The sequence below is a fragment of the Mastigoproctus giganteus genome, chromosome 4, assembly GCF_048544385.1.
Source record: "Mastigoproctus giganteus isolate SK-2022 chromosome 4, ASM4854438v1, whole genome shotgun sequence".
Classification (NCBI taxonomy): domain Eukaryota; kingdom Metazoa; phylum Arthropoda; class Arachnida; order Uropygi; family Thelyphonidae; genus Mastigoproctus; species Mastigoproctus giganteus.
The window spans coordinates 227535969-227562821 of record NC_143578.1 but is presented as its reverse complement, the minus strand read 5'-3'; the positions used below and the strand labels follow the sequence as shown (position 1 = coordinate 227562821).

Sequence of the window (26853 nt, the reverse complement as noted above, 5' to 3'; positions counted from 1 at the left end):
GTAAATCCCACTTCAACACACTGTGATCACTGCCACCTAGTGGTTCATTTATCTGCAGGTTCTTAATGTATGAAGAATCACTACTGATAATCAGATCAAGAGTATTGCTCCCTCTTGTTGCCTCACGAACATGCTGATGTAGAAAACAATCATCCAATAAATCCACAAAAGCCTTGCTAGTGTGCGAGTGACCAACCCACAAATTCCAGTCAATATCTGGGAAATTAAAATCCCCCATTATAAGACTCTCTGATTTACTGGCCCACTCTATTTCCCTGTACAATATCTTATTATACTCATCAGAGTCATTAGGCCTATAACACACTCCTACTCTCAATTTTGATTTCCCTATGCTTATGTCACACCAAACTGACTCGACACTGCCCTGTCCATCGATGTCGACTGGCTTCACTTCCTTGGACTTTGTGTTTCTTAATTAATAGCATAACCCCTCCTCCCCTCCTGTCCTGTCTATCCTTTCTATACACATTGTATTCCCCAAATTCCAGTTCCGCATTACTTATATCTGTGTGACACCCCGTCTCTGATATCCCAACAATATCTGCCTTTGATGTTTTGAGCAATACCTCAAATTCATCAAATTTATTTACCAAACTCCTAGCATTGGTGTACACGCAGGTATACATGCACCTGTTTCTATTCTTAGCTACCCTAACACAACCCATGTGTTTACTTGTACCGCAATGACTACCAGCAGTCTCTGAAATATCCTGCATCTTGTTTTTCAGACATCTGCTCATTTCAATAGAAGCAGTGCAAGAATCACTTCCACCTCTGCCATTGGCTACTGTTAATCTATTAGTCCTTGTATCCCCCCCCCAACTAGGTTTTCCGACCCACCTAACACTGCCTCGACAGCATCAGCAAAAATTCTTGCACCCTTTGTATTTAAGTGTATCCCATCCCTGTAGAAGCAATCTCTCCTGTTAACAAGTACAGTCCAGGCTGAAAAAAATTCTACCCCTTGAGCCTTGCACAATCCCTCCAGGGCCGAATTGATCGACAAGGCTCTCATCATATACTCCCTCCTATCGTGTCTGGGCAGAATTGCAGACACTTTCAAGTTCAACCCTAATTCACGGCTTTTTTTCAACAGTGATCTGTACTTGCTAAGTAATTCCGCCAGTCTCCTACTCTTAATATCATTGGTGCCAACGTGTACAACTATATCACCTTTTGTGCCCTTAAAAGATGATATCCGCTCTACAACGTCATCAACCTTTGCCCCTGGCAGACATACCCTGGTCCTATTCCCCTATCCTTTTTACAAAGCATGTTCCCCGTTTCCCTGACAATAGAGTCACCAACAACTACTAGTTTCTGTGGGACCAGCGCATTCTGCCTAGGGGGCTGTTTCTGTGTTGCCTGATGACAAAGTGCAAGCTCTGGCGTTGATGTGGGCAGCTGAGAGCTTGATGGGCCCCTCAATTTATTTCCTTCGAGGGCATCCACCCTGTCCTTCAAGCTCTCATAAAGGCCCATAACAACGCTGAGTTGTCGCCTGATTTCCTTGCACTCCTTACATCGTGCACACACAAAGACATCCCCCTTGGCAGTATCATGTCCCGTACCCGACTGCTCCGCAAACATCAAGCAAACAGTGCATTTTAATAGACTGTGATTCAGAGGGCAACTGCCCCCCTCAGTTCTCCCCTGAACCACAGCACTCCCATTAGCTTGAGCCTTTTGCTTTGCTGCTCTGGTCAGAGTCATGATTCCGATTTAATTCAATAAAATTCAAAACAAAAATTAAATCCTTAAGTTATATCCCAAAACAGTTATGTTATATATATATATTTTTTTCGGTATCTAGTGTTTTCTACGAGTTCCCTTTATACAACTTCCGTATCACGTGTACCACTATAGTTATGTATTAATTATTTGTTACGATTAAGTCGTTATATATATTTATATAGTTAAAAATACAATTTAACTGACAATAAAGTTTATCAAAATTAATAGATTTACTGATTAATTGACAATATTATATTATGCACTATACTACACTAAGCTTATGCTATCGTGTAAAAATGTCAGGAATTCACGAACGGTATTTCTACGGACTCGTAAGTATTGATTAGCTTCCAAATCTCGCTATCTCAATTTAGAATAAACTAAGATAGCGAGACTAGGTCTATAATCTACTTATAGAAGATAATTTGATATAACAATTGGTTAATAAATCGACTAAATTTGGTTAAAAAAAAAAAGACTTCTCGTTCAATTTGTGACACGTGGATTTGATACCGTTACCGATACTAAGTAATATCTACAAAATCTCTGTCTAAGTTAAACTTTAAACTAAGTATCGTAACTAGGAATATAAAGCTACTCTAGAAAATAAGTTAATATGACAATTTAAACTAATAAAGCAGAAAATAAATCAGGAAAAACTTCTCTGTCTGAAGAGCTTTAAGGAGCAACGTCTGCACAGGCTAACCTCGCCCCAGACTTAGTTAAATTAGTTTAATATATGAAGTAATAACAAGTATCAGATAAGGGTGGAATAGTTTGATTTTAATTTTGTTACCATTTTACTTCTTATTTTACCTTAATTTCTTATGTTTTACAACATACACTGCATTGGGACTACCTTATCTATATTTTTGTGAAAGTTCTGCTACTTTGCCCTCCTATTTGCTCTCACTTATTAAATTTCCTTTTCTATCACAAGTTTGGATAAGTTTTTTGATACGTGATCAGGTGTAGTCTCCTGATATGATACCTGATTATGTATCAGTATTTATTTTTGATACATAAATTAAAATTTAAATCGGATGCTATCAGATTTTAATTACAAATTAAATTCTGATAGCATCAGACTTCTCCCCCCTTTTTTCGACCTATAACCAAACTATCCCACCCTTATCTGCTATTACTTCATATATTAGACTAATCAATTTTGCTTTACAATTCCCTTCTCTCTAATTGGCTATCCAATTCAGCCTATAATTTTATTTAATTCATTATATCATATTTAGATTTTCACATTCTTTCTCCTGCCTTCAATATTTCCTATTTCAGCTATCCTTCTCCCATTAGTTTTGGCATTTTGTGTAATTTAAACCTCCATCTTTGCACTTTTCAATAGATTTATTACTTTTACCTCATATATATATATATATATATATATATATATATATATATATATATATATATATATATATTAATTTTTTTATATATATTTTGTACTTTTTAATAAAATTATTTTATTTAAAATATTTCTTTTGATGTTGTAAACAGGAAAGTTTAAGTTTTGGAACCAGTCAATTATTCCTTGATCTGTTTATTCTAAATGGGCCTTTATTTTCTATTTTTAGAGGATGTTCATGTTGCTCTTGCTATTACTTTCTGCACTGTTGCCATTACACTTCTCCTACTGTATGGAACTATTAGGGTAAGCTATTGTGATTGTTGTTATTCATCTGAATGCCATATTCTAATGAAGTTGCCACTTAATTTTATTTCTAGGTCACATTGTGCATACAGATCCACCAGTATTCAGGTTGGGAGTCTATGTTGAACAAAATTATAAAACCATTTCTTCAGCTCCATACATTCATAACTGCATTAACATTATTGAAACAGAAGCTCTTTCTTGTTTATTCATATAATTCATAAGCTTTACATGAATTTAGCGACAAATTTGAACTAAAAGACAGAACTAGCTTGGTGTTTGAATATACAGTTATGACTGAAATTTCCATGAATTGGTCTGTTGATTCATTTTGTAGTCTTCTTAAATTTCACTAGTATGGACTATGCGGATGGTGGTCTGCAAAATTTATTGACAGTGTGCTACCAAATGAAATAATAGTATTTGCTTACATTTGTTATTTAATAGAATATTTCACTGTTGAATTGCAAAACGTTTTATTTAAAATTACTATCATGTAGTTAATTTCTTTAAATGCTATAATTCATAAAATAAAATAAAAATCTGGACTGCTGACTGTCATATATACAGTGTTTGCAAAATATTTTATCTAATTTGCAATATTCTGACTGAGATATGAAATGCAATAATTGTATTTCTAATAAAAAAAAATTCTGTAACTTAGGTATATTCTATATACATAAATTACACAATTTTTGGTTCTATATACCTTAGTTATCTGTACTTAAGAAGAACAGTATATAGAATATACACTCTCATTCATTTTATTAGTAGTGTGGTAGTAGTCATTTTATCATGACTGGATGACATATTCAGATTACATAGAATGGTTAATAAGTATTTGAATATTCAACATTATTTTGTTTATTTTGTAATTAGTTTCATGGCATCCAGTATTGTTATATTAATGTTAGTTATATAAGTCTGCCTTCCAGTGAAATGGTTTTTCTTGAATTGATATAGATCATATAGTTTAAATTTGGCATAATATTTAACTTGGCAGCACCTTGATTGTAACAAAAATGGTCATATTGCATTTAACAGATGCCCAACTTTGTTTTTAATTTATAAAAAAAATTTTTGGATTTTTGAATTCTGATTGCATGAATTGCAATATTTATTGAATGCAATTTGTTTATTTTATTTAATTTTTTTGGTTGGGAAAAAATTCATGTAAAATTTTTTTTCCAACAAAACTTCTATTAGTTCCACTGAAATTTAAATTAAAAAAAAAAAAAATTCTTAAAATATAAATATGAAACTAATAGTCGCTGCCAATTTCCAGTTCAGAAAACTATTAAGAGTACAAAAACTTAAAGTTACACATTCATATTAATGCTTTATTGAATAAAGGAAATAAACAGATAACTAATAATAATCAAAATAAAGAAGAAAACATTTTTTGTAATAATTAAACATAAAATAGAATATCTAATTTATATAGCATATTGATTCAGCTAACAATTGAGCAAAGTATTGTTTGTTATGTTAAAAACAAAACTGGCACATTGAAACAGGATGCAAAAAATAGTAAGTAGTTATGTGGAACCTGATAGGTCCTTTGCACATATAATTCCAAATAAACAATTTTTCTATTTGAAAACTACTCAAATAAGTTTGGCTATATTTAGGAGGGTAGTGAATGTCTGTCTCTCTCTCTCTCTCTCTCTCTCTCTCTCTCTCTCTCTCTCTCTCGTGCACATGTGCAGTCATGCAGTCAGAATGGTATGATTTCTTATGGACTAGTCTACTGATTTATTACTTATATTGCAGCTATAATAATTACATAACTGAAAAACTCTAGTGCCAAATATTATCTTTATATCTAGGGACGCCCTAATTATCTGATGCCTTTCTTTTGTCTGCAAGTATTTGATTTCATTATATCGGCACTGAGTGCTGTAGGGTATTTTTCTTATGTCCCAGATGTACGAAGAATGATTGAGGATGCAAAAGAACTTCCTTTTCAGAAGGAACTTTTACGTTTGGATCCTGAATGGCTCTGTGCTTTTGTAATGGTTGCTGTGGTTATATGCATGATGCTAAAAGTAAGTTGATTTTTCCAATGTGAAATATTTATTAACAGTATAATCATATGACTCTTGTTTACCGTAACGCAGTTAATTTACAAATTTTCCCAAAGATAAAATGTTTTAGAATGGAAATTAATATTTCCTCTTCTTTGCTGGTGTTTCTGTTGAACACATCACAGAAAAATTAAACCTAAAAATTTATAAATGGCATTTTACAAAATTTTAGTTATTGTGGGAGGGATCAGATTTTAGAAAATGTTTTAAGCTGTTAATATGTCAGTACTATTACAGAACAGGCTCTTATAACAAAACAAAGGACATCACCAAGGTAGAATAGTCATAATAAAATTAGAATGCTTCATAATAGTCCATGAGTTGTTAATGGATAGAGGCTTCCTGCCAACTAGTAGGGGAGGTAGATAGTTTTTGGCTTAATATGCTGTTGACAAAAATGACTAGATTAAGTACAGTTCAAAAAAATGTAAGGAGATTGAAAACAAAGCTTCCCAGCCATTTTTGCATCCTACTCAAAAATTAAAAGCTATTTGTGTTGTACCCTTTATAAAAATGCACTGGCCAAATTCAGTATTTCTTCACTGATAAAAGTTTAAAAAAAAAAAAGAAAGAAAGAAAGCAACTATAGACTAAAATATTAATAAATTATAAGAGAAAAAACACTTATGACCATGTTAATGAATTTATTGTATACCAAGTGGATTGCAGTGTGTACCAGCTAGCCACAGCATATCATCTTAACACTGGCAACTTTTCTGGCAGGATGGGTCCATAGATGATTTCATACTATTTTTACAATATTCTAGTCCTTATCTGGATTTTGCTTTGAATCTTGTTATCAGGCCTAAATTAAAATTGGTTAAAGAAGGTCGGTAAAATAAAGTTTGAAAGTTACAGGCAATATCCATGCACACATAGTTCCAAAAACAGGAAGTGAAGAGTGATCAGGCTAGGCTAACAAATGGAATTGATCTTTCCTAATGATCCTTAGTATGGATAAATAATTTTTATGGAGGTAAATTATTTATCAATTGAACTGTTAATGCTATCTAATTGTGGCCATTTTCAAAATGGTTATAATTATCTAAGTTCAGGTTTATCTCTCATATTATTAGTTTATATAAGTATTTATCCATCCATGCCTAGCTGGGGAACACTAGACATACAGGTCTGACTTATTTTGACTGCAACTGTGAAGCAATGCACTTGGTCAGACACAGGTTTCACGTAACCTGTGTCATCCAGACGTTCTACTCATCGAGGGGGGGGCCAATGTTTTTTTTTGTTTGTTTGTTTTTTTTTTTTTATATATGTAAAACCCCAAACACAAGAGGTATTAGAACCTATAGTACTTAGTACTGTGCTTGGGTTGGAGGTTGAGAAGACGAAAGAAGATATTTGTTGACATTGAACTTCTGTAGACTGTAATTTTCAGGAAATATGTATGAAGGAAGGTTGTTCCAGAAAAAGGCAGTTGAATGAATAAACGAGGAAGGTGAAAAGTTGGTGGTTCTGTGAGTTTGGAGTTGGACAGTAAATGGATGTTGGCTGGTGGCGGCACGTGTTTGGACTGTTTTGAAAGAGAGTGGGAATAATAGAAGCCAATTCAGAAGAACAGTGCCCATGGAAGTATCTGTAGAAGAGGCATGCAGCAGAAACAGTATATCCATGAGACAGCGAGTGGAGAGACTCTGTTAGCGATGAATCATTAATTAACCTAACTGCCCTCTTCTGAATGGAATCAAGAAGCCTGAGAGAGGTTTTGGGGGCACCACCCCAGATGTCGGAACAATATTCCATGGCACGGCAAATTTGCGATTTATACAGAGTGAGCAGCTGTTTGGAAGAAAAGTAATGCCGAGACCGAAAGAGAAAACCAAGTTTTTTTTAGATGCAGAGGAAGCAGTATTTGTAATGTGCTTGTGCCAAGAAAGATTAAAACTCAGGGTAATCCCCAAAAGAGATATATCATTTTTGCCTAGAAATCAAGAGTGTCACTAAAGATAAACATAGGAGTAGAAGAATCCTTTTTGCAAGATATAAGAAAGAGACTGAGTTTTAGAAGGGTTAAAATCAACTAAGTTGTCTTTGCTCCACTGGAGAATTACCTGAAGATCGGCATTTAAGGAATTGGTAGCAGATTTTCGAGAAGTTGAAGCTGATTGAGCAGGACAAGGTTTCTCAAAATGGAAAGTGGAATGCAATGTGCTATCATCAGAAAAACTATGGATAGGATTTCCAGTCAATGGAAGAAGGTCATTAATATACAAGAGGAAAAGAGTGGGGGAAAAGAACTGAACCTTGGGGGACACTGGCATTAGTGGAGAAGTTAGAAGACAGAGCCATCTACCATCACCCTCAGTGAGCGATCAGAGAGAAAACTGGATACCCAATTACTAAAAACAGTTGACAAACCATAAGATGGAAGCTTGTTTAGAAGACCTTTATGCCAAAAACACGATCGAAGGCTTTTGAGATGTCAAGAACAAATACTTGTTTCACCGAACCTTTCCATCGAATTAGTCCATAAATGGGTAACGTAAGCCAGAATATCACCAGTGGATCGACACTGACAGAATCCATACTGGCGATCGTTGATCAGACGGAAGGTTTCTAGGTAGTTTGTAAGAGTTGGCGGTTAATTGATTTCGACATTACTTTAGAAGGAGTACAAGTAATTGCAATGGGACGATAATTGGATGGGAGGGATTTTTCACCCTTTTTAGGAACAGGCTGGATATGAGCAAATCTCCAAGCAGAAGGAAAAATTCCTTTGGAATAAGAAAGTGAAAAAGGTGGCAAAGAATAGGAGTAAATTCAGGAGCACAGGTTTTGAGAACAAGTGGAGAAATACCATCGGGACCTGGAGCTTTCTTAGCATCAAGATTCGTCAAAATCCTTCTGACCTCCTTTTGACGGAAGACCACAGGGGGCATTGAATGGAGCATGTTGGAAATGGTGGGAGGTGTTTTACCAAGATCATTAATACATGAGTTGGAAGAAAAATGGGATGCTGCAGGTCAGCTTTATCCTCGGCTGAAGTGACAACAGAACCATCTGGTTTGAACAGAGGTGGGAGCAGAGATGGGCAAAAGTTGCGGCCAATAGCTTTGTCAAGAGACCAGAATGTTCGGCTACCATTAGGGCAAGAAGCAAGTTTTCTACTCTTAGCCTGTTCAAACTCTAGTATGGACTGATTGATAATGGCTTTACAATTGTTGCGAGCTTCGGTGTAGACAGAAAATGAAACTGAAGAATTAGAAACAAGCTAATTACGATATGCAACATCGTAATTAGCACATTTATTGCAAAACCAAGGTTTAGATAAAAGAAGAGATTTTGAAGTGGAGTGTGGGATAAAGGATTCCATTCCTGCAAGAATAATTTCACTGACACGATCTGAGCAAACGTTGACATCAGAAGTTTTGAAACAGTAATCCAACCAAGGAAAAGAAGTCTCGCAGGTCATCCCATTTTGCATCCTTGTAATGCCAAACAACACGAGGTTGGGAATAGCCATGAGATAAAGGTTCCATTGGAGAAGAGACAATTACCAAGTTGTGATCTGAAGTGCTTAAAGGACCTCTCACTTCGACCGTGTACTTAGAAGGGTTGTTTGTGAGAAAAAGATCAAGCGTATTGGCTGTATGATTGGGATTGTCCAGTATTTTTGTAGGTAAATGAACAATCTGTGTAAGGTCATTAGTAATTGCAAAAGCCTCAGCATCTCGACCAACTGAGTCGGTGTGACTAGAAAATGGAAGCCAGCTGGAGTTGTGAACATTAAAATCACCAAGGAAAATTACCTCACTGTTAGGAAAGTTGGACTGGAGAAAGTCAAGTTGCAAAGAGAGGAAGTCAAAGAGCTCCAAGTGATTAGTGGAGTTGGGAGAACGGTAGAGACGACAGATGAATTTGACACAATGAGGTAGAGAGTTTTTAAGCCAGAGGAGATTCCAAACTGCCAAGTCTCTGATAGGGAATATCAGAACGGACATATGCACAAGTACCACCTTTGAGGCGAAAGGAATCATACAACGAATAATTTGGGCATCTGAGATGAGCAGTAGTTGAATCAACCGATAAGTGAGATTCTGTCAGAAAAAGTACATGGGGTTTGGCAGAGTGCAGGTGGAAATGGACATCATTGAAATTAGAATTCAGACCACGTTTATTTTTGAAATGAATTAGGAAGTGCTTGGGAGATTTAGATCTTTTCGCAGATAAGCTTTCTGTATTAGTTTGACTATTCATGGTCTACTCAGTAGTAAGAAAAAGTGGGTGGGACATGCTGTATGAAGTAATGAAATTTTTGGATATGGCATACACATGGTAAGAATATACCCAGATCCTTGACATAACGTGGCATCGACAATGCTCCCCGTATATATACACACACACACATACACACACACACACATACACACACTACTCGGACTCCCTCCAGTCACTATTTGGCAGAGTAGAGGTAGCAAGATTATACACTAGCTGATCCGGAAGCCTCCTAGAGAATTACCAATAGGTTCGGTCCGGTGTACTAACTAGCGGCCGGCCTGCGAACACCGTTTTAGAGCTGTACCCTCGAAATGTAAGGAATATTGGATCTCGCCACGATGTTCATCATAACCTCAAAAGTCATCAATCATACTGCATGATGGAAGAAATAGGGAAGGGTTGACCGGAACGTAGCTCTAGAGACTAAACATGGGTTCCACCACTTCAAGCCTCCAATAAGCAAAGTGGTGGTGTTGCACCAGTTGATGAGTGTCATCTACCACCTAGTACTGCCTGGTAACATAGAGGGGCGGCATTCCTCCATGGTGTGTGGGCGCCACACCTCGACCCCTGCTTACGTTGGTTCACACTTGGGTGGTCACCCACCATTTACTTGTGCATGGAGATTATAAGCAGGATTACTAACAGTCCCACCATCGTGAATGTGCAAGCAGAGGATTTGGCTGTCACAGACCATGCGGACTTTGCTGAAATTGGGTCCACTTGACTTGAGTATCACCTGAATATCAGTTCCATCAGCGTTTTCGACTCCCAGGTAGCAAGTACAGCTTTTCTGGCATATTTGAGAGGATGTCTGTGACAACCTCAAGGACCACAGTACACATTGTTCCCCCCCCCCTCACAGTGGGGCACATCGTTTCTACTAGCAGTACCCTGCACTGTTGACATGGGTTCTTGTACTTATTTTGCTTTTGTCATATTCTGCTCCTCTCATCAGCATGGAATAGCTGGAAGTGGAATTTGTCAGACGAGGCAATATTTTTCCAATTCCCCGCTGTCTAGTGTGGTAATCTTATGTGCACTGTAACCATACTTTGTTTGCTGACAGGAGTGGAACCCCGTTCAGTCATTTGCTATGAAGCCACCCTCCATGACAAGGTACGATGAGTTGTGCATTTTAAAATTCCTCTTTGATTGCCACCATTATACTGGGTTATTACTTGACTGCCTATAGTCTTTTTGTCACCCTGCATGAGTCTTGCCAGCGTCTGTTGGTCTCTTGTATCCATTAGCAATTTCCAACCACAGTATTGCCATTTTCTGGATGTTATCTGGGTATTGGGCCAGTTTTAATACTCCAAAGACAATTGTACTCATAGCACATCTGATGCTATTGCCATGCCACAATTGAAGTTGAACTCTTTCATCTTGCCAAGAATCGGCAAGGCTAAAGTTTTAATTTCACATATACAGCATCCCATGTATCTACCCACCTGCTTCATATTGCATGGTATGAACACATGATGCTTTTACTGGAGGAGTGTTCTGTTTCGTGAAAAGGGTTGTTTCGCCCAATGACGTGGCCTTTCAGTGTATATAGCATGTGATGATGCAGTTTTTTTAAGCTGTAAGCTGGTTATAGCTGATTTAATGCCAGTGTGTCATTAAACTACCAAACAGCCACCCGTCTTCTGAGGTTAAGATGTTTACAGTATATTTTTAATTGTTTATAAAGGAATAAAGTTCTATGTTGTCACGTGTCTGTAGTTATTATCAGTTACTGTAGTTATTGGTGTCAACTCTGATTGAATAATCAGAATCTGGCAGCAGAAAACAGTGCTTTGTTACAGAAATCCAAATCAATTTAATTGGAAATAATTTCTTTACTTAATGACTAATTTTATCTTCTTTTTTCTTTCTTTTTTTTTAGGCATACTTTATGGGGGTTGTGTGGGCATGCTACAAATATCTTAAAATCCTACAGGTTGCCCATATTATGGATACCTTTATAGATGCAGATGCAGAGGTGAGTCTTGTATTGCTGTAAAGATTATAAAAGAAGTGTTTTTTTTTTTTTTTTTTTTTGTAATTTTGATCTTGTGGATATTTACTGAAGTTCATCTTCAATAAGTATAATATTATCCATATGTGGAGTTCAATTATTAGTTGTCAGTTTGATGTTTGGAAAAGGAGATCCAACTTTTACAGAATAAAGAACCACTCCTGATATTTTGGTGGTGGGGGTAAGAATATAGATTTTAATGTCAGAAAGTCAAAAGATCCTCTTCGTGAAAAGGGCACTGTGAGAAAAAAACCCAAACCAGTTGCTGAAGGGCACATAGCTTTCCGAAACAAGACAAAAAAATTTAATACACTGAAGATTTTTTATCAAACTATTTCAACACATATTGAAAGTTTTTTTACTTAACATATGCTGTTTTTAAAACAACTTGTTTATCTTTTAATTTTGAAGCTTGTATTTGTTTACTAAGATGCTTTATTTGGTTGAAGTGAACTGTCCTATTTTAAAATCTTATATTATCTCTTATTTATTACTGCAAACAGTGCAAGAAGAGTTGGAGTTAGAAACAGTGTTCTTTCTTAATTTTATAAAAAAATAATAGGTAGTCAAAGTTAGTTGTAACACGATGCAAGGAATTGGCAACAAATATTTGTTTATATCTGCTATCATTGTAATCATTATAGCACTTTTATGGAGTTTCATTAATAACAGTGAAGCAAAATTAACAGCAGTTATTTGTTATATGTATTACAAATCATCATCATCATCATCAGCCATTTTCAATCCACTGCAGAATGAAGACCTCTCCAGCAACTTTCCAGTTCCTTCTGTTTTGAGCACTGGCCACCCATTTACTACCTACAAACCCATGAATTTCATCTATCCATCTCCGCCTTTGTCTTCCAGGTTTTCTTCTAGCTCCTCTTGGATACCATTCTGTTATTTTCTTAGTCCATCTGTCATGTCTTCGAGCTATGTGTCCTGCCCAAGACCATTTTAGTTCTTTAGTTTTGATAAGAATGTCCTTTACTTGAGTTTGCTGCCTAATCCATGTGTTTCTCTTCTTATCTAACAGTCTGATTCCCAGTATAATTCTTTCCATTCTTCGCTGTGTAGTTCTCATCCTCTCTTCCATTCTTTTGGTGAGTGCCCAAGTTTCACTTCCATAAGTCATGGTGGGGAGTATTACAAATGGGAACCCTTAAATAATTTTATCAGAGCAGTGCATGTTCTGATTTCAAACAAATTTGCGCTACGATATGATTTGATACCACAATCCTAGTTTTGACCGTTGGCTAAAGGACATATCTGAATCCGTGAAATCAATCTCAAAGTAGACTTTTTTTTTCTCCCCCAAGTGTGGAGATATTGCCTTGGAGCATTGAAATTTATCCTGCAGTAAGCAAGGAGAACAGTAAAATTCTTACTGATAGAATTCTCTTTCTGCAATAGATTCCATGCAAATATCAGTTGTATTTATTGATTTCAGCATCAAAAATAACAAAATTATCTAGTTGTACATAAAATCACCATCTTATGAACTAGTATTATACAAATATAATAAATTGTAGATTTCCATTGATCCAAAACCTCCTGCACTAAGAGAAATTTTGGGTTCTCGAAATCACTATTATCCTCCAGTTTTAATTATGAAAATTGATTGAGTATGAAAAACTACAGTAGTTCTACAGTACTGACTCTCAAAAAAAAAAAAAAACTAAAACTTTTTTTTTCATTATACGAGGTGCTATAATAATTACAATGATATGCATCCTTTGTGAATCAGTGTGCCACATGGTATCAGGCTGGATAGTCATGAATATTTTATGCGCAGTTCTTTGGTGGTGTTTCAGTTTAGTTTGTGATTGTTGCAATGGCTGATGTGAGAGAGTAATGTGCTTGCATCAAGTTTTGTTTCCTTCTTAATGATACAGCAACAGAAACCCATAAGAAGTTAACAAGCTTTTGGTGACAATGCATTAGGCCAGATGCAGGCCTACTACTGGTTTAACCATTTTAAAAACGGTTGAATCTCGGTTGATGACGACAATCGTTCTGGTCATCATTGAGCACCACCCCAGAAAATGTTGCAAAAGTTCGGGTGGCGATCCATGAAGACCGCAGACTGACCACCCCCGACACGGCACGTTTCAGCAGATTTTATCAGACAAGTTGAACATGAAGGATTGCAGCAAGGTTCATGCCGTGGTTACTGAGTGAAGACCAAAAGCAGCATCACGAAGTTAGCAGAGATCTTCAAGAACAGGCCAGGAGTGATCAAAACTTCCTTTCTACAGTCATCAATGGTGACAAGAGTTGGGTGTACAGGTATGACCCAAAAAACCAAGCAACAATCATCCCAGTGAAAGAGCCCATCTTCACCCCGACCGAAGAAAGCCCAACTAGTGAGGAGCAATGTGAAGTCCATGCTGATCTGTTTTTTGGACATTGACTGGATTATCCATAAGGAATTCGTCCCTCCTGGCCAGAATCAGAAGGCCATTAAATCAGATCTATAGAATATAGATCTGATTTAATGGCCTTCAAAGTTCCACTGCAATGTCCTGAGAGGCGACCAGGTGGGTAATGTGCCTGCCTGGCAACCCAAAGGTTGCGGATTCGAATCCCGCCTCGGGCTTGGATCAAAGTACTGCAAAAACCTTGGGAGGTGCATTATGGCCACAGAAGCCGATGTGCCAACAGCTACAAAAAAAAAAAGTCCTGAGGTGCTTAAGGGAAGCCATCAGGAGGAAATGTCCAGAGAAGTGGTGCACAAAGAACTAGGTCCATCATCAATGTGCTGGCCCACACATCTCACTGTGGTGCAGTTTCTGGCATCCAACATGAGTCTTCCTCTGCACCTCTTACTTTTTCCAGACTTAGCCCTATACAACTTCTTCCTCTTTCCAAGAATGAAAATCAAGCTGAAGAGTCAAAGATTTGACACTGTTAGAGAATATCCAAACTGAATCGCAGGTGGTGCTGAACACTGTCACGAAGGAGGACTTTCAGGACACATTCAAATCATGAGAGAAGTGCTGGGGTCTGTGTTTACTCTCTCATGGGGACTACTTCAAAGTTGACAGTGGCAAATAAGACCCGGAGTGAGTCTAATTTATTTTATAAATACATTTTGGGAACTTTTGGGTAGCACTTCGTATATGCGAAAGTAAACATCCAAATATAGGTCAAAAAATATATTTCCTATGTGTTCATGCAAAAAAGTAATGTGGCTGTTGTTATTATCAAATTAATGAAAGTAAGTGATCTGGTTTTTAGTAGCCAAATTATAACTAGAAATAATGACATTGTTTTATGGTGAAAATCACATAATGCAGTGGAAAGTTTAGCAAATATTTGCATTCAAAACAAAAACCAGGAAATCTAAACGCATGGTGACTATACTAGAAATGGGAAGATCAGTTTCTATTTGCATGTCTGCCCATACACTACTGCAGAAAATAAATTACAACTTCATATATTGAATAAGCATATCACCCAATAAATTCTGAAATGAGTTTATAGACAGGTTGGCTTAGCGACTAAAGCAATGCAGTGCAGTGAACATAATGAGAAACATAGTTTATAAAACAGATTGCAGTATTATACTTGTGTGCCTTTCTTCACCAACCAGGATTTTCCAGAAAAAAAGTGAAATGATCATCCATTCACAAACAACTTTCCTGCTTTATTTTTTTTCTTGTGTTTTCTATGAAACTTGCATTAGCATTCTGGTTACAAATAGTTTTTATATTCTTAAAAATATGTTGTTTCTGATGAATCCTTATTTGTTTGCTACAGCCATGAACTTATTCAGGCATATATCGAGTTGTGATCATTTAACACATTTACTGCCTTTACACATATGAGTGGTCATTCTTAAGTGCTGAATAAATGAGTATTGTAAAAGCACATGAAATGAACAACTACTCAAATATTAACACACACTGAACTCTTTCCAGTAATGCTTGATTCTTGTTTATAGACTTAACACAGCTTTATTTGTTTTTTCTTTGCTTGTATTTTTTTTGTGTACATGGATAAACTTTTATAAAATTTGTTCTGATTGACAGCTTAGCAGATAAGTAAATGTTCACTTTTAGCTATGAATTCAAAGCATTTACTTTTCAGCCATTTACAAATTTTCAAAATGCTGAAAATTCTGGAATGTGTTTTTCAACATTTCTGAAAATTATTGGCACATTGGTTCCACTCTCTCAAATAGGTAATGGTTGATGCATTAGGTAATGGCAAACATGTTAATCTGTAAAGTAGCATGTATTAATGCAGATGAGATTGGGGCATCTTTTGATATCAGTTCAGATTTATATTAATCTACATTCAAGTTGAAAACTCAACTTATTCTTGAAACAAATATGATAAATTTGAATTATTGGTGGTATTTTTTTGCTTGTATGTTGTTTTAAAAAATTGTGCTACTCTTTATTTATTTTTCTTTTTTATAGGCACTTTTGCCACCAGACTATGATACAGCTACAAAATTGCCTCCACATGCTCCTCTATATGCTCCACCTCCATATACACCAACGAGCACTGGGATCTGATTTAATGGCCTTCAAACAAACTGCCCATATTTTTAGCTGCTATCTTGTTAAATTTCAATAATGTATACCTATTGCAGGTCTTTGCTTTTTTTTATGCTAAATCATTGTATTAGAAGTTTGCTTCCTTGATGTTTCTAGTCATGTGCCAGAATTTGCATTCTAATTTTGTTTAGTGGCACACTTCTCTTAAATAAAGGTGCACATATTTTGTGTAGTTATGCTGTGATATGGAATGGTATGGTGGTGCCTGTGTAACTGAATAGCAGTGTTTAGTGTAGTGAAAACAATTGCAAATGGTTTAATTAACTAAGAAGAAAGTATATAATTAAACTTTGTTGTATAACTAGCTACTTTTAGTAGTAGTTTTTCTCAGAAATTTATACCACAATCCTGTTTAAAATATATAAACTTAGGCAAGATATATTTTTCTGTTTTCCTTCGTAGAAGGAAGTTGCATTTTTGAACTACTGCTTAAATTTTAATATATTTCAATTGAACGTGGATATGAAGTAAGTAATGTTATGGCTTTGCACCTTAAATATTTGTAAAAAAATTGTTTTTGGTAACTTTTTCCCCTCTAAGTGTACAGATTTTAAAAGGAGGCACGGTTTTTAATTTTGAATTTGGAAAATTATTGTAGTTGTATTTATCAGTATTACTTCGTAATCATAGCATTTAATGTATTATTTTTTTTTTTTTGTGGAATTTAAACAATGGGACCTTTTGTGTATCTTAAAATTTTTTGCTTATAATTTATTAATGTTTAGTTATTTTTAGGGAGGTTTTTTGTTACCATATAAAGAATGTGAAAACACATTAATAAGCTTCTAACCATATAAATAATGTAAATCTGTAATATGCTATTTGTGTTATTTTTAAAATTGTACAAATATATATCTTCAGGCTTCAGAAATAAAGTGCCAGGGTTTTATTTAAAATTTGTAAAATCATTATTTAAAGGAATCTAAGCAAAAAATTTTGGATAACGGTTTGCTAAATGGATAATGCAAATTTGTAGACAAGGAATATAGATTATTTCATATACATATTCTATTTTTGAAAAGGATGAATGTTAGACCCTTCAAAGTTGAAACTACATTTATACTCAGTAGCTTATGTACCTATTTGCTATTGTAATAATAAAGCACATTGTACCTGCTAGATGCCTTCTAATCTCTAAGGTATTAGCTGCTCTTTTACAGTGGCTAGTGAGAAAAGCTATCATTCAGGATGGCACCACATTACAAATAAATGGCACTTAGACTTTTCAGTAGGGAAGTGCACTTTATTTTTTTGTGTAGCAGTTTATGATGATAGCACTATAAGTGGAGTAATCAATGCATTTTTAAGTAGTTTCACTTTCTCTCTTGTGTTTGCCATTCACTCCTGTTATTACTATAAAAAATTGGTATACCTGCTGAGTAATATAGTTTTAATGAAAAGTATCAAAGACCTGGATGCTGTACTAACCAGATATGAATTAGAGAAATTAAGATTCTCCAGCATGGAACTTGAGATACATGCCGAAAAAAGTTGAGATTAGTTTTCGAGAAGTTCTTTGATTATAATTTTATATTTGATTGGGGCAACGTCTGGGATTCAGTTTTGTGATTTGCTGCTGCTCTTCAGATTTACAATGGAGAATCACTTTTTTTTTTTTTTTTGTCTCAGTTTGACCCATTTATCATACTAGATTTGATGAATTTCTTTGGTCATTTTGCAAAAAAAAAAAAAAAACTTTTTTTTTTTTTTTGTTCTGTGAAGTTTTATTTGTCTTCACAAAGAATAAATCTACATTAAAATTGAAAGTTTTCTTAATTTTGTTAGCAAATACAGCTGTAAAAATGCTCAAGAATAGTTGACAGCAATGGTTTGATGCAATATATATGTTATGGCCCAGGGATGATACCTTCTTAATTTTGAAAGTAATAAAGATTAATAAAAAAAACTTAATTTATTAAAAGCTAATATAATTAAACATTTATTTTTGTTATGTTTTCAAATCCTAAATTGTGCCGATGTTTGCAAAATATGAGCCAAAACACTACCTTCGTTAAATTAGTAAACAATGCTTTCCTTATCAATTACAAAAGACCAACAAGAGAAAAGTATAGACACCACATGTTGAACATCAAGATAGGTTGATGCATTAAATTTGACTGTAATCTATATAATAGTAAAAATAAAAAAATAAAAGCATTAGTGAACTTTACACACTGTTGAGGTAATATGTTTGCTTACTCACTTGAAGCATTTCGACTTAAAATAGAACGCCACTCCCGGCTTAAGTTATACTTGAATTATGGAAATTCGATTTTACGTAAGATTTTGCTGGCTGGTGAAACTTAAAGGAAACGTATTTTGCATCCTGTAGGAATAAATGGAGGTATTGTGAAAATTACACAATGTGAACCCAATAACATATTTTTTTATTTTGATAATTTGTTCCCAAGACTTTAGAAGCTGAAACTTTTGCTATATAACTAAGCTATTTCTCTCACTAAAAGGTAGTTTTTATAATGGAAATTGCACTACACTCATTGTTACGTTCCCTTATAGGAACGAATTTTGACTGCCTTTGTGATATTTTTCTGAAACATCTGGAGGTCACTCCATAAAACAGAATTTGCTCTTTCCAGTTTATTGGGCTGATATTGCATATGCAGTAATACTGATAACTGGAATTGTGTGGGGTTTTTATGTTATGGTGAAATGAGTTCCCCTTCACTAAAATCTTCAATCATATAAAAAAATTTTCAGATTTAGAAGTATGAAGCAAGACAAACATCTATTGCATGGAATTAGATCTTGCTGCTTCAACATTGAAATGAATACTATTTTAAGGGACTGTATAAAAACATGTTAAAGGATCAATGCATTTAAGATCAACAGTGATTACAAAACGGCATTCAGGTGCTGAGTCGAATGACCAAGCAAAAGCAAGTATTTATGAAGATATTAAGGATAAATACGGTGAAGCCAAGTTCCTGGCAAGCAACAGGTGGTTTAAGATGTTCAACCATTGCGCTGGTTTCCAAAACAAAGTATGCATTGAAGTTGCCAGTGCCGATTCTGCAGCGGCAGAGAAATTTTGTGATGTGTTGGGGAAAACACCTAAATCCCCGCAGCCCACAACTTGCACAGCAGATTGTATCAGCTGGAGAGTTAATTCTGGCAACAATATTTAAGACTTTTTTAAGGTCTCATTGCCTTAGCTGCACTACATGAGTGCAGCTTTGAAATATTGACCATGCCTATATTCATCAGATCTAGAACCTGGTTTGTAATTTTAAAAATTACCTGACTGGCATCCAATTTTCTGCAGTGGATTTACTGGAGGCCAAAGAGAAAACTTCCTTTGCAGCTAGAGAATATAAACAATTGTATAGAAAAAGTATGGAATGGGCCAGTAAATCATAATGTCGTAATGGATTTTAATTTTCCAGATATTGACTGGAACTTGCAGATTTGGCACTTGCATACTAGCAAGACTTGTCAGTTTACTGGAGGGTTGTTTTCTACAGCAAAACGTTTGAGAGGCAATCAGAGGGAGTAATACTCCTGATCTGATTATCAGCAGTGATTATTCATGCATTAAGAATTTGCAGTTAAATTACCACTGGGTGATAGTGATCATAGTGTACTGATGTGGGATTTGCTTAAAGATGTAACTGCCATCGAGTGTAAAGGGAAGGGTTTTTGTTTTCGTAAAGGTGACTACAGTGGTTTCAGACAGTTTAAATTCTATACAGTGGGATCAACTGATGATGCTACCAACGGTGAATTCTAAATGGGAAGTCTTCTGGGACTTAATCTTGGAGGCTACTAGGGTTTTCATACCAACTAAAATACTGTACAAGGTTCAGGCCTAAGTGGCTCTCAGATGAATTAATAAGGCTTGTGGCAGAAACGAAAAATGCATGGGATGCATACAAATTATCGCGACACAAGCCTATGGCAGATAAATGCTAGTCTGTAATAAAGTCGCGAAGGAGGTTAGGCAGGTGAAGGCAGATTACGTGAAAAATATTTGTCAAAGGAAACCAGTTTTTACTTATGTAAACTCTAAAGGAAGGGGAAAGAATCAGATTGGTAAACTTAACATAAATAGTTCAACTGTCGATGATGCTGCACAAGTAGTTAATAAACTTAATATTTTGCATCCACGTTCACACAAGGAGTTATTCAACGAGGAGAATGCCAGAAGTTTATCAAACTCTTAGGGAGCTAAGTGACTTTGTAATAACAGAGCAAAGTGGAGGAGAAATTGTTGAAGTTAAAAAAAAAAAAAAAAAAAAAATGCACCAGGAGCAGATGGAATCTATCCAGTTGTAATGAAGGCAGCAAGGGAAGTTAACAAACCCTTAGCCATAATTATTATTATTAGCCATATGATGCAAGGAAGCCTGAGGCTTATGCTGCACCAGGCAAAAAAAGAAAAAATTCTGAATTACCCAGAGAGAGAGAGAAGGGAATCACCAAGAAAGAGAAGAATGATATCCAGCTCAGGACCCTTGGTGTGCCAAGCCCATACTCACCAGATGTGAGCCCCTGAGGATATAATCTCGAGTTCACGGGGACCTCCTCAACGGAGGTCCCCGTGAACTCGAGATGTGCAAACGTATCCCGAATTCACAAAGGGGATTCAAAGGGGGACACAAATAATTAGACCTGTTAATTTAACTTCTGTTCCCGGGAAAATAATGAAGTCACTGGTTAAAGAGGCGATACAGGATCACCTACACAAGACAGCAGTAATAGCTCAAACACAGCAATGGTTTGTTAAGGTAAAGTCTTATCTGACCAGTCTGATTTGATACTACGATGTGGTCACCAAGGCACTGGATGCAAAAAAGTAATTTTCATATCATAGTAGTTGGATTTCAGTAAAGCTTTTGATACTGTTACACATGGAAGATTGCTGTACAAATTGGAGTAGTATGGCATTAAGGAGAAAGAACAGGGCTAAGTTCGGGAGCACAGATTTTGAGAACAAGGGGAGAAATACCATCAGGACCTGGAGATTTCTTAGCGTCAAAATCCTTTTGACGGAAGACCACAGGAGGCATTGAATGGAGCATGGTGGGAGGTGTTTTACCAAGATCATTAATACACGAGTTGGAAGAAAAATGGGATGCTAGCAAGTCAGCTTTATCATTTGCCAAAGTTACAAGCTCTGGTTTTGAAAGAGCTGGAAGCAGAGATGGGCAAAAGTTCTGGCCAATAGCTTTGGCAAGAGACCAGAACGCTCGGCTACCATTAGGGCAAGAAGCGAGTTTTCTACTCTTAGCCTGTTCAAACTAGTTTTCACTGATTAATGACTTCTCTAAAATTGTTGTGAGCTTTGGTGTAGATAGAAAATGAAACTGAAGAATTGAAAACAAGCCAATTACGATATGCAAAGTTCTTTTCTTGAACAGCTTTAGCACATTTATTGGAAAACCGAGGTTTAGATAGAAAACGAGATTTTAAAGTGGAGTGTGGAATAAAGGATTCTATTCCAACAAGGATAATTTCACTGACACGATCCGCGCAAACATTGATGACAGTAGTCCGACCAAGGAAAAGAAAAAACTAAATCTCGCAGGTCATCCCATTTTGCATTCTTGTAATGCCAAGCAACACGAGGTTGGGAACTGCCATGAGATAAAGGCCCCATCTGAGAAGAGACAATCACCAAGTTGTGATCTGAGGTGCCTAAATTACCACTGACTTCGATCATCTACCTAGAAGGGTTGTTTGTGAGAAAAAGATCAAGCGTGTTGGCTGTATGATTAGGATTGTCCGGTATCCTTGCAGGTAACTGAACAATCCGTGCAAGGTCATTAGTAATTGCAAAAGCCTCAGCATCTCGACCAGCTGGGTCAGTGTGACTAGAAAACGGAAGCCATCTGGAATTGTGAACATTGAAATCACCAAGGAAAATTACCTCACTGTTAGGAAAGCTGGACTGGAGAAGATCAAGTTGCAAAGAGAGGAAGTGAAAGAGCTCCAAATGATTAGTGTAGTTGGGAGAAGAGAAGAAACAACAGATGAATTTGACACAATGAAGTAGAGAGATTTTAAGCCAGAAGGTCGGACAGAGGAGATTCTAAATTACCAAGTCTCTGACAGGGGATATTGGAACGGACATATGCAGATGTATCACATTTCAGGCGAAAGGAATCATACAGCAAATAGTTTGGACAACTGAGATGAGCAGTAGTTGAGTTAACCGGTAACTGTGATTCTCTCACAAAAGGTACATAGGGTTTGGCAGACTGAAAGTGGAATTGAGAATACATATATTTGTGAAATGAACTAGAAAGTGTTTGGGAGGTTTAGATCTTTTCGCAGATAAGTTTAGAAAGTTTAGATCTTTTCTGCATTTATAGTTTCGTTATTAAACTTAATTCACCCCACCCCTTTGCTTGTTATGCATCCCCAGATCAGCTGACCGGTGGGGAACTTTAAAGTCGGTGTAATGCAGGCAGGATGGTATGCCTCAGATGTTGGTCTTCTGACATATCTCTCCCCATCCGAGCCATGCAAGTTGAATTTCTACTCGTCAGAAAAGATGGTGTCCCATTGCTCTTTCGTCCAAGAAGCGTTTTAGCCGAATCAAGTGGCTTCTTCCTCATTTGTTGGGTTAACAAAATCTTCTTCTTGGGCCGATAGGCATGCTGAACACATTCCGAAAGCTGTCTTTGGATAGTTGCTGCACTTGTTTCTACACCAGAGGCCATCTCAAAATCCAGTTTCAGATGAGGAGCACCAGCATGGCAATTACGAATGCACAGGAAGTTCAAATATCGATTTTGGGAAGGTGTGGTCACTCTCTTACGGCCTGATCCAGGCCCTCTCTTCACATTACCAGTTTCACGCTTTAATTTCATCACCCGGGTTACTGTTGACAGCCTCTATTCTATCACGCATAGAAAGCCCTTCCTGGCACAGAGCAAGAACTACACTTTGTTTTTCTTGGTGTCAACTGAACATATGGAGCCATGCTTACCCCTCCGCAAATCAGGATAATAATGAGCGTGTAGACCCTTCGAATGCCACATTTATAGAAACTGTCTGATGCAATAGTAGCATTATCTGACACAATAACTTTGCGACAAACAAAACGACTGTAATAAAACAGTCTTATACGTTTCACTACAAATGTTACATTTTTTTAAGGTGATGCAGATTTTTACCCGCCACTGTAATACACATCAGTAGATGATGTTGTCCTGCTTCTTATTATTATTGTTGCTCTTATATTATTTCTCCCTGATTGGGGGATTCCACTCCGTGACGGGTATTGCTACCAAGTACACAGGGTGGTTGTAAGGTCTAGAAATCTCTGATTATCCTACAGGTGTTTAGGATTGCGACTTTCTGGAGTTCCTTGTAGGTGCCTTCTGGGAGATGCTGATAGGCTGCTATGTAGAGTTTTTGGCACCATGTCGGTGGTTGACACGATGATCAGGATGGTCGATACTTCTTGCATATGCCACATTTCCTTGACTTCATGTCTCAGGTTCGTGTACTTCCTAATTTTTTCCTCATTGGTTTTCTGGACATTGCTAGGGTTGGACACCACTATGTCAATCAGGTAGGTAGCCTTTTCCTTGTCAACAAGGATTATGTCCGGTCTGTTGTGCGAGATGGTGTTATCCGTTAGTATGGCGCGGTCCCAGTACAGCTTGTGGGTTCGGGTCTCTAGTAGTGCATGGGGTTCGTACTTGTAGTATGGTACACTTTCCACGGTCAACTGTCAACTGGTTAGCTTTTGATGTATTATCCTGGCTACCTGGTCTCGTGTCTATGAGTGTACTCAGTCTGAGTGATCACCTTGCATCCCGCGGTGATGTGTTGGATCGTTTCTGAGGCCAGGTGCCATCGTCGACATGTGTCATCTGACATTCTGGGCTCCTTTGCGATGTGTTTTCTATAGATTCTGGTGTTGATTACCTGGTCATGGATGGCTAGCATGAATCCTTCAGTCTCGGGGCAGAGCGACCCGCTGTGTGCCATGCATTGGAAGCAATTATCGATATGTTCTTGATGGAGGTCATTGTAGTGTCTGCCATGGAGTGTCTTCTTTGCCCATCTTTCTAACTTCGTTTCTTGTGCCGTCTGGGTGGGTGAGTGGGTGGGGGTTCCTCGCCTAGGTTGAGTGGGGTATACCACTTATCTATCTTCCATTAGCATTAGCATTAGTAGAGGCATTAGATGCAAGAAAGCAAGCTTATGCAGCATCAGCCAAAAAAAGACAAAAAAAAACCCACTTCCACTTCACCCCTCTGTTCGTTCAAAATACCTGTCCAGCTGAGCCTTAAACTTATTTAGGCTATCAACCTCCACAAGGGATGGCAGTCTGTTCCACCAACCAACCACCCGCTGGCTAAAGGCAAATTTCCGCACGTCTATCCTACATCTGTCTTTCCTCAATTTGAATTTATGCCCTCTCAGGTGATTTTTCTGAGCTAGAGGAAGAATCCCATCAGCATTGAGCATGCTTAAACCATTCAAGGCTTTATACATCTCTATCAGATCACCTCGCTGGTGCCTAGTCTCCAGACACTGTAATTTGCAAAACTTAAGCCTTTCTTCGTAAGAGCACCCCTTTGTTCCATTCACTAATCTTGTTGCCCTTCTCTGTACTCGTTCCAGCAGCTCTACATCCTTCTTGAAATGAGGCCTCCAGACCTGTATACAGTACTCTAGGTGTGGCCTGACCATTGCCTTATACAATGGAATAATCACCTCCTTATCCCTGCTGGAAAAATTCCTGTATATCATTGACAATACTCCATGAGCTTCTCTTGCAGCCCGTCTGCACTACTCAGAGAACTTCATATCTGCCTGCACAATCACCCCGAAGTCCCTTTCATTCTCTACCACTGTCAGTGTAGTACCACAGAGTTGATACGTTGCTCTGGGGTTGCTGTTTCCCATGTGTAGTACTTTACATTTGTCAATGTTAAACTTCATTTGCCACCTCTCAGCCCATCTGCTCAACCTTTCCAGATCCTGTTGCAGCAGCATAGTGTCAGTAGTGTCCTTGACAACCCTGCCAACCTTTGTATCATCTGCAAACTTGGACATTAAGCTTGATATACCATCATCAATATCATTTATAAATACAGAAAACAATAATGGACCCAACACTGAGCCCTGAGGGACTCCACTAATAACATTAGTCCACGATGAGCAGTGTCCATTGATTACCACTCTCTGTCTTCTCCCCCTCAACCACCCCTTTATCCATAGCAGCAATTTGCCTCCAATGTCACACTGCTCCAATTTGTGTAGCAGTCTTCCATGTGCAACAGTATCAAAAGCCTTTCTAAGATCCAAGTATATAATATCAAAGTTATTCCCTGCATCCAGTTCTTTTGTGACTGCATCATAGTATCCAATCAAGTTGGTCAGGCAAGACTTCCCCTTAACAAAACCATGCTGCGTCTGAGCTATAACTGAATTCTTGTCTAGATGATCCTGCAGTGCTTCTTTAACCAGTGCCTCCATTACTTTACCTGGAACAGAAGTTAAACTAACAGGTCTATAATTACTTGTGTCAGCCTTTGATCCTCCTTTGTGAATTGGGGTCACATTTGCACATTTCCAGTCTATGGGTACCTCCCCTGAGTCCAAGGAAGCTCTCATAATTATGGCTAAGGGTTTGCTTACCTCCTTTGCTGCCTCCTTTAATATAACTGGATAGATCCCATCCACCCCGGGTGCCTTTCTTGTGTTTATCTTCAACAGTTTCTCCTCCACTTTACTCCCAGTTATTTCAAGATTCTGTAGCTTACTGCTAGAGTTGAATACACCTCTGGCATTCCCCTTGCTGAATAACCCCTCATGTGTGAATGTCGATGCAAAATATTCGTTTAGTTTGTTAGCTACCTGAGCAGGATCATCAACAGCTGACCCATCAATATCAAGTGGACCAATCTGATTCATCCCCTTCCTTCTAGAGTTTACATAAGTAAAGAACTCTTTGCTGTTTTTCTTTGCATCCCTTGCCAAGGATTTCTCGTAATCTGCCTTCGCCTGCCTAACCTCCTTTGTAACCTGGTTGCATATCAACTTGTATCTATCATAGGCTTCTGTGTCATGTGTTAATTTGTAATTATCCCATGCATTTTTCTTCTCTGCCATATGCCTCATTAGTTCATCTGACATCCATTTTGGCCTAAACCTTGAACAATATTTCTTAGTTGGTATGTAAAGCCTAGTAGCTTCCAAGATAAGTTCTTTGAATGCTTCCCATTTTGAATTTGCTGTTGGTAACATCATCAGTTGGTCCCACTGTATAGAATTTAAATACTGTCTCAGTCCATCGTAGTCGCCTTTACGGAAGCAATAACCCTTCCCTTTACCCCTAATGGTAGTTACCTCTTTGAGTAAATCCCATTTCAGCACACTGTGATCACTGCCACCTAGTGGTTCATTTATCTGCAGATTCTTAATGCATGAAGAATCACTGCTGATAATCAAATCAAGAGTATTACTCCCTCTAGTTGCCTCCCGAACATGCTGATGTAGAAAACAATCATCCAATAAATCCACAAAAGCCTTGCTAGT

The 26853-nt window shown here is 37.2% G+C and overlaps 1 protein-coding gene across 4 annotated transcripts in view; it reads left to right on the top strand.

Annotated features, from left to right (window-relative positions):
- The window catches only part of LOC150087458 (lysosomal-associated transmembrane protein 4A), a 93687-nt gene extending 76465 nt beyond the window's left edge, over nt 1-17222 (top strand). For all 4 annotated transcript variants that reach the window (XM_090371200.1, XM_090371197.1, XM_090371196.1 and 1 more), the window contains 4 exons: nt 3342-3418; nt 5248-5466; nt 11633-11728; nt 16192-17222. In XM_090371200.1, coding sequence (XP_090227326.1) covers nt 3342-3418; nt 5248-5466; nt 11633-11728; nt 16192-16290 — 491 coding nt within the window. In that variant the 3' untranslated portion in view covers nt 16291-17222. The remainder of the gene's footprint in view (nt 1-3341; nt 3419-5247; nt 5467-11632; nt 11729-16191) is intronic.
- The last annotated feature ends 9631 nt before the right edge of the window (nt 17223-26853 follow it).